Here is an 11577-nt window from a genome sequence, read left to right on the forward strand (position 1 = left end):
AAGAATAACAATTACCTCGCTCGTCCCTCCATAGGTTGTCTAACTAAAATTTGCACAGGTCCTCTTGCTCTACTGTGGATCTTGTCATCTACCATATGCTTTAAACGTTGATAATATGTCGGTCCTAAAAAGACTTGCGCGTTGATCTTACGACCTGTATGTCCGTTATACATCACTTCATTTCCTCGCAAATGATAACCGTATTCTTGCAAAAGCGTGGAAATCTTCTGCACATTCACAGCGTCATTAAATGGAGTGGCGTCACCAATCTCTCCTAAGAATGCATTAAATTTGTAAACATGTTTGTTTACTTAAACTTCAGTAAATTACCGTATTACCTTTATTGGCAGAAACTTTCCCTTGAATGCATTCAATCAAGTGACCAATAGTCATACGAGAAGGGATAGCGTGAGGATTGATAATGATGTCGGGTGTAAGACCTTCAGAAGAGAAAGGCATGTCTTCTTGTCTGTACTGAATTCCACATGTACCTTTTTGTCCGTGACGCGACGCAAATTTGTCGCCGATTTGCGGAATACGTACACTGCGCACTCGGATCTTGCAGAATTTATATCCTTCGCTATTCAATGTCAACATCACCTGATCAACAATACCGGTCTCGCTGTTTCGCAAGAAAGTCGACGCGTCACGTTTCGTAAAACGTTTTGTTGTACTATCCAGCTAAAAGATAAGCGCAAAAAGAATTAAAATATTGCTATTGTTATTTTTTTCTTCCATTAATAGTCTACTTGTTGAAGCATAATTAAAGAACATTTTACCTCGTCGTCTGTTTCTGGTAAGGTTATCGTTTTTCCTATGATTACATCGTCACCAGATACTCGAATTCCAGGCGCAATGATCCCATCATCGTCCAATTTGTCATATATAGCATTGCGCATTCCTGAACAAGTTAAGCGCGAGGGTTTCTCGAATTGTTCCTCCTGATCACCAATCTTCTTCGACTCGGATTCCTTATAAGACCGATAAAACACCGATCTGAAGAAACCCCTCTCAACGGCACTCGCATTCAAGATAACGCTATCTTCTTGATTGTATCCCGTGTAACACAGGATTGCAACAATGCTGTTAATGCCAGCCGGTAATTCGCGAAATCTAAGATATTCCATAGATCTCGTTGTAACCAATGGTTTATGAGGATAATATAGTACGTGAGCCAAAGTGTCCATGCGCACGTGAAAGTTTGTAATGTATACACCCATAGCTTGTTTACCCATAGCGCTCTGAAAAATAACAGCTTTTATGCACTGTATCTCATAAAAAAGCATAAACATTTTTCAAAGAAAATGCAACGATTAAAATCTGCTGCTAATACCTGATAAGTATTTCTAGGACTCTGGTTATGATCAGGAAACGGTATAATGGAAGCGCACACACCCAAAATCATCGCCGGATGGATCTCGCAGTGCGTGTACGTTGTACAATATGCGTACTCTTTCTCTTGTCTGAGATCATCGGGTGACATAGCTATCATAACAGTTTCTTCCTCCAGGGTATCTATATATTCCACTACACCGCTACCTACCAATTCTTGCCACCTGTAACATTATACATTATAAATCGTAACATTTATAAAAGCAAATGATTTATATTATCAATCAATCATTATCAATACTTGAGACAGAATTTTTAATAACTTGAATAATTTTTTTAAGATACATTGTACTCAGTATATATTGTAATATTTTGATTTTACATTTATATTTTGTATTTTTTTCTAATTATGATTTTAATTGCACAAGTTGTGTCTGCAATGTATATCATATTTACAGAAAAAATATTCGGCTATCTCACTCGCTTTAAAAGCTCCCGCTCTGCATATCAGATTTCTTATAAATAATTAAACAGACACCTTGCTTTATAAATTTTCTTACGACGATTCAAAAGCAGATCGAGCGCTTACCCGTCATTGTTGTAATCTCTTTCCTTCAACATGTTAATATGTCTTGTCTGCAGTAGTAAATTTTGACCTTCCACTATGAGCAAAGGTCTGCTGATCCTGCCAGCATCCGTGTATATCCTTATCTCACGGTCTCTAATATCGCGAACCATCGATACTTCCGACACAATAATATCCATCTGTCTTCTCAATTTACGTAAAGTGGCCATCAATTGATCCGGATCTCGATGGATGCCGACCCAACATCCGTTCACGAATATCTTTGTAGCATCGGCGATTGCGCTCGGTGCTATCTCTTCCAGATTCTCCATGGACCATTCCTCCAAGAATTCCAGAATAGGAGATGGCTGCGATCCAACGCTTATATATGCCATCAGGGCTAGATTTTTCACTAGTCCTACAGCAGCACCCTCAGGAGTCTCCGCGGGGCAGAGCATACCCCATAAGGTGTTGTGCAATTGACGTGGTTTGGCAAGTTTACCATCTCTTCCAATAGGCGAATTCACTCGTCTTAGATGCGACAGTGTTGACGCAAAAGTCAACCTATTCAATACTTGTGACACACCTGCTCTTGCTTGATGCGCCTTCTTCTGATCGCCCCAGTTACCAGTAGCAAGCGAGTACCTTAGACCATCCGTTATAATTTTTGTCTTGATGGCCAGCTCGAGATTAAAGTCCTTCCCTCGATCTATGAACTTCTGTGCGTACAGACGTACCTCCTTCATTAGGTTCTTAAACAAACCTCGGAACAAAAATGCTAACAGAGGCCCAGCCAAGTCCAATCTCTTATTACCGTAATGATCGCGGTCGTCCAATTCCCTTCGTCCTAGAGATGCCGATAATAATCTATGGACCATATAGCCGAGGAAATATGCCTTCTTAGTTTCACAGAAATCACTTATGCCAACGTGAGGCAGCATTTCCTTTTGTAAGATTTCTCGGGCATATTTAATTCGCTTCTCCTTTGTTACTCCTGGCTTGGCGCCTCTAGTACCGATAAAATTCAAAGCGACATTCTGTTCTTGTATGACGAAAGCTTCATCCAAGGATGGCTTCACCATTTCCATCATCTCAGGGTCGTCGAAATCGTAAATAATATGTTCGAGGATATCGCGATCGGCCACAAATCCGAGTGCTCGAAAAACCACCATTATGGGGATTTCCTGTTTAATGTAAGGAATAATGGCAATGATACGTTGGCCTATAGCAGACTTTTTAATACTGGCACCGCTCTTGGCCATCATATTGATCCATAGAGTTGAAGTTGGACGGGAGCTGTGTTCCAAGCATGAGCGTATTTCCGCCTTATAAGCATACTTACCGTCTTTCATGCTGAATACGTAGACAGTGTTCGTCGCCATTTTTTCTTGAGCTATAAGGACTTTCTCCGAACCATTAATAATAAAATATCCGCCGGGATCCAACGGGCATTCGTTCAATTCCGTCAAGTCACGATCAGATAAGCCGGCGAGTAAACAATACTTTGATCTCAACATAATCGGAATTTTGCCTATAAATGTTTTTTGATGTTGCGTCTCAACTGGATCTTCACCATCCTTTTCGATCGTCTTAGTGATATCCACGTACAATGGCGCGGAATATGTTAAATTTCTCAATCTAGCTTCATTGGGCATCATAGGAGATGGTGCACCATCTTTTTCCCAATGAGTTGGCTTCGACAAGTAAATCTGCTCAAATTTCAACAAATGTTTCACAGGCTTTTCTATCTCGCCTGTGGTGTGTTGCGCTTCCGCCTGTAGTTCAATCTGTGGTGAATCCTCCACAATACGCTGAACGGACATTTCAATAAATTCATCGAAACTATCCAGTTGTTGTCGTACAAGTCCTTTCTCATCAAAATATGCGTTGATGAGGATCCAGCAGGCTTCTTGCCAAAGTTTTGACGAAATTTCTTCTTTATCTTCCTCATCATATTGATCTAGAATAGATAAAAAAGCTTTTTATATATTTTTCTTTTTAATAATAAATTGTGTAAGCAAAAAAAAAGTATTTCAGTGTTTCTTTTTTTTGCATGTGATCGACATATTCCGTTAGATCTAGAAATATAAACCAAATAGATACAAAACTTCACTGAGTGCTCAGTGAGAAGTCATAATTAGAGATCCAATCGAAATTTCAGTTTCGATCAGTTTTGATACACGATTAGAGTTTTGCTTTCGGTCAAAATTAAAAGAAAATTTCGGTGGGTAAATCAAAACTGTATTTGCAACGCGTCAGTAAGCGTTGAAAAAACAACTGTTTGATTTTAATTATTAACTCATTGATTAAACATAACACAATTTGAATATAAACTTTAATATGATCTTAATAATAACTGTAATTTAATTTCTTTAAAAGTTGAGGATACAATATTATTATATTATTATAATTAGATATTTTAATACAATCTTGTTTTTTAAAGACTACATAAATTTATCATAATTTCTGAAAATTGTATGAGCTTTGTAAAATTAAATTATCTAAAATTATCTAAAAATGTGACTCCGTTAGCTTCTTTCTCTCTCTCTCTCTCTCTCTCTCTCTCTCTCATTATAAAATTTATCTAAGTTCTGGTTTCGATTTTGTTTTCGATAAAAATTGAATGAGACTAAAGTCTGACTAAAGTCTGACCGAAATCACATTTGGACCTTCAAAACCAAACCAAAACCAAAACCAAAACTAAATATTTGATTTTGGTTGAAGGTCCAAATGTGGTTTTGGTCAGACTCTAATACTGAATGTACTCTATGTAATCTGCTGACCATTCTGCTAATTGGTGTCTTAAGCCTATTCTATAATGTTTCCTCTCTTTATTTCCTGTTTCTTGCTTTTTACCTTTTGTTTTTTTTTCTTTCAATCATTTTATCCACAATTGTATTTTTTGTTTCTTTCAAAGTTTGTTAACTTTTATCTTAAGTGACATAAAATAAAAAACTAGATAAGAAGCAAAAAGATAAGATGTAAAAAACAGTAAAAAGCAAGAAATAAAAAGTATTGTAGAATAAGCTCTAGATTCCTGTATTATTTTTTTTGTACTTGTCAGAACTAGACATATATTTGAAATACTTTTACTTAAAAAAGAGTATTTATAAGACAATTGTATTTTGTAGTTTGTATTTCAACAGCACACATAAGAATATTTGATATTTTGTGGAAGCATGTAAAAGTATTTTGTATTTTATATTTCAAATACTAGAGATTGACAATCAATCATACTATTATAAAATACAAAGACCAATCTTTAGATTTTAAATACTATCATGTGCTCCATTAGAATAAAAAATACACTTGTATTGCAAATACTGTGTTTTAAATAAAAGTAATTTAAAAGTAATTTAAGATAGATATATCGAGAATATCGTAAGATGGAAAGTAAAGAACAGAAATTATAGAAAATTTGTTTGCATTGTCTGAAATCCTCCAAAACTTCTGTATTTAAACAAAATAAATATATATGTTCAAGTGTTGAAAATAGAAAATGAAAATAGAAAATTCTAAATAAAAAGTACAAGCGACGCAAACAGGCCCGATTTCAAAGCTGTATTTCTCCTACATGAGAAAATCAACAAGATTTGCATTCTATAACTTTAATTTAATTCTATTATCTCGGTACTTACCGTCTTCGAGACCGAAAATATTACTCATATTTAAATTGTAAAATGTATGATTTCGGAATGTAATGAAAATCCAAGTTATTCGCAACCTTTTTTTGTAATTTCTTTGAGGAAATTAAAGCCAAATAATGCGACGTTCAACCGAAATACAACGATTACTGACAATTACTGGCAAAGTTTAACCGCCGATGGCGACATGAACAATATGCGACAATAATGGCAATATGCGGCATAGTAGCCAATGGCAGCGCCACCAACGGTATCAGTCACTAGATTAACAAAGTATCGCGAACTGCCGCCATTTTGGCTCCATGACGCGCGGTTATTCAAAACTTGAACCTCATTCGCTGCGGGTTTTGCAATTTTCAACACAAGCAATCGGGCATTTTCGATAATAACAGAATCAAGTTCTTTTTTTTCTTTCAGACTCCTGTATAGATTTCCGACCTTTTAACAAAATCAGATTAGAATAGCATTCGACGCCCATTTCGGCTCCAAATATTAATTTAGTGAATTTTCTCATCAACAAGACTGAAAATTTGCATAAAGAAACATAACTTCGTAATTTTATAAGATAAAATTCATTAAATTAACTTGTTTGAATTTTCAATTTATTTGAATTTTTAATTTCGTTTATTAAAATTCAACAATTATTTTACATATGTTAGGAAATTAAAATTTTTTCGTTGAAGGATCCATTAAACTATCCTTTCTGATTAAATTATTCCTTCTATGGATAGCACGTTTCTGTTCTAAGGATTTAGTACAGAGACGAACCACATTTACTTTCGACTATACGATTTTATCGATAGTATTAGAAAATATATAGTCACGTAGTTCTCAAATTAAAAATTTATACTGGTGGTAATGTAGCGATTTTGATAACAAGATAACAAGAAAAAAGTTGGCATGGTGTATCACTATATTTGTTGGTTGTATATTTGTTGGACTGATTTCCTAACCTGAATAATCAAACTTTAATTTTAATGATTAATATAATATATCTCAGTTCACAGTGCAGAGCGACGCTTTTTTCTTGTCAAATCTTTATTTTACTGAAAAACACATCGATTAAATGTATTTTTGTCACAATTTGTGGTGACTGAGATATTCTTTTAACTTTTACTGTGCTCTTGTCCTTACATTTAATTGCATAAATCTGTTATTTATTAATCTAAGTGGTTACTGAAAATATTATCATTATGACAACCGATGTAATGGTAACATTAAAAGAGCCAAGAATGATAAAAATATGTGCTCCGATGGTCAGATACAGCAAGTAAGTAGAAAACAATATTCTAAAACTTCTAAGATACACTTGTGTGTATTGACTTCTTGCTTTTTATTAGACTACAGTTCAGAACACTTGTGAGACGATATGGATGTGACATATGCTTTACACCCATGATTTTAGCAGACTCATTTGTGCAATCTTCAAAAGCTAGGGATAATGAATTTACCACGCACGAAGGAGATGAGCCACTGATTGTTCAATTTGCAGCTAAGACTGTAAACGATTTTGTTGGTGCTTCAGTGATGGTTGCACCGTAAGTTTATTATGAATTAGTTTATATATATCTGTGATTTTGATGGTATGGTTCTTGCATATTTTTGTATTCTTCTAATTAACAGATATTGCAATGGTGTAGACCTAAACTGTGGCTGTCCACAGCGTTGGGCCATGCAAGAAGGTTATGGGGCTAATTTATTAAAAAAACCAGAACTCATTAAGGATTTGGTGTATCAAGTTAGAAATCATATTCCAAAACCATTCACTGTTTCTGCAAAGATACGACTGTTGAAAGATATACGTAAGACGATAACATTGTGTCAAACTTTGGAAAAGGCTGGTGCCTCGTTCTTAACAATTCATGCAAGAACGCCTGAAATGCGTAATGAACCAATCGATTTGGATAATCTTAAACTTCTTAGAGATTGTATACAGTTACCCCTCATAGCAAATGGTGATGTGAAAAGCTTAGAAAATGCAGAATTTTTATTCAAAGAATCCAGATGTGAGGGAGTGATGTCTGCTAGGGGTATTTTAACTAATCCGGCGTTATTTTCGGGATATCCTGTCACTCCACTCGTTTGCGTTCAAGATTGGTTGAACATTACATCGACTATGTCAACTGAATTTCAATGTTTCCATCATCATCTGGTATTTATGTTGGAAAAAATCTTGCCAAAGAAAGATCGAGTGTTATTTAATAGTTTACAAAATAAATCATCTGTTTTGGAGTTTCTAGAGAATTATTACAACATAAAACCAAACGCATCTAATTTAACAGAATTGACTAGGTGTAATTTTAGTACCTCGCATGTAACATGTAAAGAAAAATATATTAATTGTTGGGAGGATGATTCTACCGATTTTCTAGGATGTATTTTTAATATGAATTCGTAAAGAAAAGTTCAAGGAAACGTTCTCAAGCTGATATTTATTGAATTTTATACTTAAAACAGTCTTACATGCAGTCTTAAGATGTCATGAATTGATATCAAGGATCAATATTTATAGTTGATTCTTATCTTTAAGATCGTCTTAAGTATACTCTTAAGATATCACAAACTAATCGGAAGATTATATTGGCATCTTAAGCATTGCTTAAGACAGTCTTGAAATAAGAACGGATTATGAATATTATCCAGTAGCATCTTAAAATATTATTTAAGACATTCTTAAAGTCAGAATTGACTAGGAATCTTCATCAGCCATGTAAAGTTTCGCATATGATTTACGTCTTGTGATAATAAACTTTTGTAAATCCCACTCTACGTCGTCATGTTATTATTTAGTTCCTCGTATTTACGTAGGTGGCGGTAGAATATATCAAACTTTCGAAAAAAGGACAGAAGACCTAGTTTTCTTTCCCCATCAGCATTCTTTTTAGTTTGTTCTGTATGCGTTTGTATTAATTTTTATTATTGACGCAATTTTTTTCAATATATTTTTACTAAGAAAAATTAATTATTGTATTATCATATAAGGTTATTACGAAGCAACAAACGGTGGAAAATGAGTTATAGTACACGTAAGTGTAAATGTCATCTGTTTTGCATTGGCCTAAATATTTTTCATTCTTTACGTTTGCATTACATGATCAATGATTCAATCAACCGATATAATTATTAAAGTTAAAAAATTTTTAACTTTAAGATTTGTGGTTATCAATTTTAATCTTCCAGTTATGATTTGTGATTCTTAATTTATTTCATGTATCAAATAAAAAGTTATTCTATCCATTTAAATAAAATAATGTAAATATTGCTAATTTAATTAGTATTTAATTGTCATCCTAAATTAAATAATTTTTAGAATAACATTTTAAACTTCTCATGTGTGTGTGTGTGTGTGTGTGTGTGTGTGTGTGTGTGTGTGTGTGTGTGTGTGTGTGTGTGTGTGTGTGTGAGACGAATACTAGTTTAATGTGTATTTGTAGGTCTTACAGAAGAATGTCCTTTGACAAAGGAGAGAAGTTATAAATATAGACTCTGCGGCAATGGGTTGAAAGTAATTGTTGTCTGCTTTATCGCATTGACTTTTGCCATTACTACTATGCTGATGTTACAAATTCTATATACAAAAAGTATACCACAGGTGAATATTAAAAATAAAAAAAGACAATAAGCAGTAGTAAAATATTTTAATATTTGAACTCTTGTCTTGTTTTAGAGTAGTCTTCATAGCATTCATGGAGCAGTCGCCACAGATTATTCCAATTGTTCTCAAATTGGTACAAAGATATTAACAAGATTAGGCAATGCAGTTGACGCTGCAGTAGCAGCTACTATTTGCATGGCTGTAGTAGCACCTCATAAAACTGGTTTTGGCGGGTAAGACATTAACTAACTAATTTTGATTATCCTTCTTTTTAATCTTAATTTTGTTTCTAGAGGTGGATATATAATAATATATAATTACAAGAATTACACTCATCCAATTGTCATTGATTTTGCCAGTAATACAACTACAGGTAAATATAATTTTATTCATTGATTTAATATGTATATAAAATAATAAGAAAGTCATATATTACATAATGCAATAGGTTTCTTTGCTGAAGTTGGAATACGTTTACCAGCTGTATTAAAAGGATTAGAGTTTGCTCAAAGAGCATATGGCAATTTGCCATGGCGCAATGTCATAGAACCTACCATCGAGCTAGCTCGAGAAGGATTTGTTATATCTAAGGATCTTGCAGATGAAGTGTCGAAAACAGATTATGAAATATTTTCCACTGGCCCTTTAAATCCAGGTGATAGATTGCAATTGCAGGAACTTACAAAGATGTTGGACATTGTAGCACATTATGGTGCACAAGGTATAATCTGTTTTGTTGTGTTTGCAATTTTGTTAGTTGTTGATAAACTTCTATACAGTCTTGTTTTGTCGAACTATATGATTAAATTATTAATATTTAGCATTTTCTTCTAGCATTATACAACAGTACTGAAAATTATGAAATTCTACAAAATACTACTCTTAATGACAAACTGCTGCAACAGTTGGCAGATTATGAACCCACTGTAACGATGGCAGAAAGCTCGATATTGCATCGTCATACAATTTATTATCCTGTTCACGCATCTTTTATGCAAGAGGTGATCAAAGCACTGGAAAATCTTTCAATTTTGGCAGAAAATGCGTCTACTATAGAATCTCAAGCTCTCGTTGCTCAAACGTTGATGAGCGTATCTTTGCAATCTTCTCAATCTTTGCAATATGGTAAGACACATATCATTTTTCTTAAAACGAGTTATGCTGTATATTTCAAGCTTATGTTTACATGGAATATTTATATATATTTATATATATTGTTAAATTTACAATTTTTTCAAGTAAATAAGCAGTATAAAATATGTAAATTATTATAAATTGAATACTACATTTTTACAATTGAATACTACTACATTATTATAAATTGATACTATAATATAGAAAAAAGAAATTAAGTTTTAAAAAAATAATTAAATTTTTAAGTTAGTATATTTGATAGTGAAGTTAGTATATTTGATTTAATTTTAATATTGATAAATAAAAAATATATGAAAGCGATAGAAATTTTAATGCAATACAATGCAATGACAAAGGATATGGATTTACAGATCACATGAAACATAATTTGCATAGTATTTACATTGCCTACATATAGACGTTGATTATTATATTTTACGTGTAAATCCACATAATCCTGTTGTTAACTTTTATCAGATCTGTACATAATTTTCTATTGATTTCATAATCATAATTTTAGAAGAAAAAAGAGAAACATATACCGGAGTTATGGCAATGGATTGGCAAGACACTTATGTTAGCATTTTAACGTTAGTAACAAGAATCAATTATACTTACACATCTATTAGATAATGTCATTACATTAACGTAATATAAATGATATAGTGGTCTAAGTTCACCTTTCGGTCATGGAAACAAAATGGATGGATTTCCCTTTTTCTTAGACAATATTGATAACGATGACTTGTCCATGTTTATCCCTATTATTTTTCATCATAATGAAAAGTTATGCGGATTACGTGGAGTGTTGGGTTCAAACGATGTTTTTCTTAACGGTCAAATTCTCTACAATCTTATCGTACGTGCGTTAAATGTTTCTGCTGCGATAGAATATCCCAGGTACATAACAAATTTAATCTTAAATAAATAGATAAAATACAGAATATATTGACAATATCAATTTATTCATTTTTATAGGTACTATTTTGCAGCTGACGGTATGGTGATTGAAAATAATCAAAGACATTCGATGGAGGTTGCATTGCAAGCTCAATTAGATTCCATAATATCGTCATTATCTCATGACGATATCTCATCGATAAGAAGTGTGAATGCAATTGTTAAAAGAAAAGATTCGCTATCGAGCCACTCGGATAGTCGTGGAAATGGAATTGCATCACGATTTTAAGTCAAATACGTTTTATTACAAGCATTAAATAAAAGGAACTCGACAATCTCCAAGAATTTTAGAGATATATAATGCTGTGATATTAGGAAATAATGTCAGATATAAATATATATATATA

The 11577-nt window shown here is 33.2% G+C and overlaps 2 protein-coding genes across 2 annotated transcripts in view; one reads left to right on the plus strand and one right to left on the minus strand.

Annotated features, from left to right (window-relative positions):
• Window positions 1-5705, minus strand: part of LOC108688133 (DNA-directed RNA polymerase II subunit RPB2) — a 7188-nt gene extending 1483 nt beyond the window's left edge. The window contains exons 1-6 of the mRNA XM_018194262.1: window positions 5536-5705; window positions 1922-3857; window positions 1334-1556; window positions 780-1241; window positions 339-681; window positions 16-274 (exon numbers count right to left, since the gene is read on the minus strand). Coding sequence (XP_018049751.1) covers window positions 16-274; window positions 339-681; window positions 780-1241; window positions 1334-1556; window positions 1922-3857; window positions 5536-5563 — 3251 coding nt within the window. The 5' untranslated portion in view covers window positions 5564-5705. The remainder of the gene's footprint in view (window positions 1-15; window positions 275-338; window positions 682-779; window positions 1242-1333; window positions 1557-1921; window positions 3858-5535) is intronic.
• A 920-nt stretch (window positions 5706-6625) lies between these two features.
• Window positions 6626-11497, plus strand: LOC108688134 (gamma-glutamyltransferase 7). Its single transcript, XM_018194263.1, has 11 exons — window positions 6626-6811; window positions 6882-7079; window positions 7165-7701; window positions 9025-9133; window positions 9209-9369; window positions 9430-9509; window positions 9585-9857; window positions 9971-10261; window positions 10791-10860; window positions 10937-11170; window positions 11249-11497. The coding sequence occupies exons 1-11, from the start codon at window positions 6735-6737 to the stop codon at window positions 11457-11459; spliced, it is 2241 nt and encodes a 746-aa protein (XP_018049752.1). The 5' UTR covers window positions 6626-6734; the 3' UTR covers window positions 11460-11497.
• The last annotated feature ends 80 nt before the right edge of the window (window positions 11498-11577 follow it).

The sequence above is a fragment of the Atta colombica genome, unplaced genomic scaffold, assembly GCF_001594045.1.
Source record: "Atta colombica isolate Treedump-2 unplaced genomic scaffold, Acol1.0 scaffold225, whole genome shotgun sequence".
In the NCBI taxonomy this organism is placed as follows: domain Eukaryota; kingdom Metazoa; phylum Arthropoda; class Insecta; order Hymenoptera; family Formicidae; genus Atta; species Atta colombica.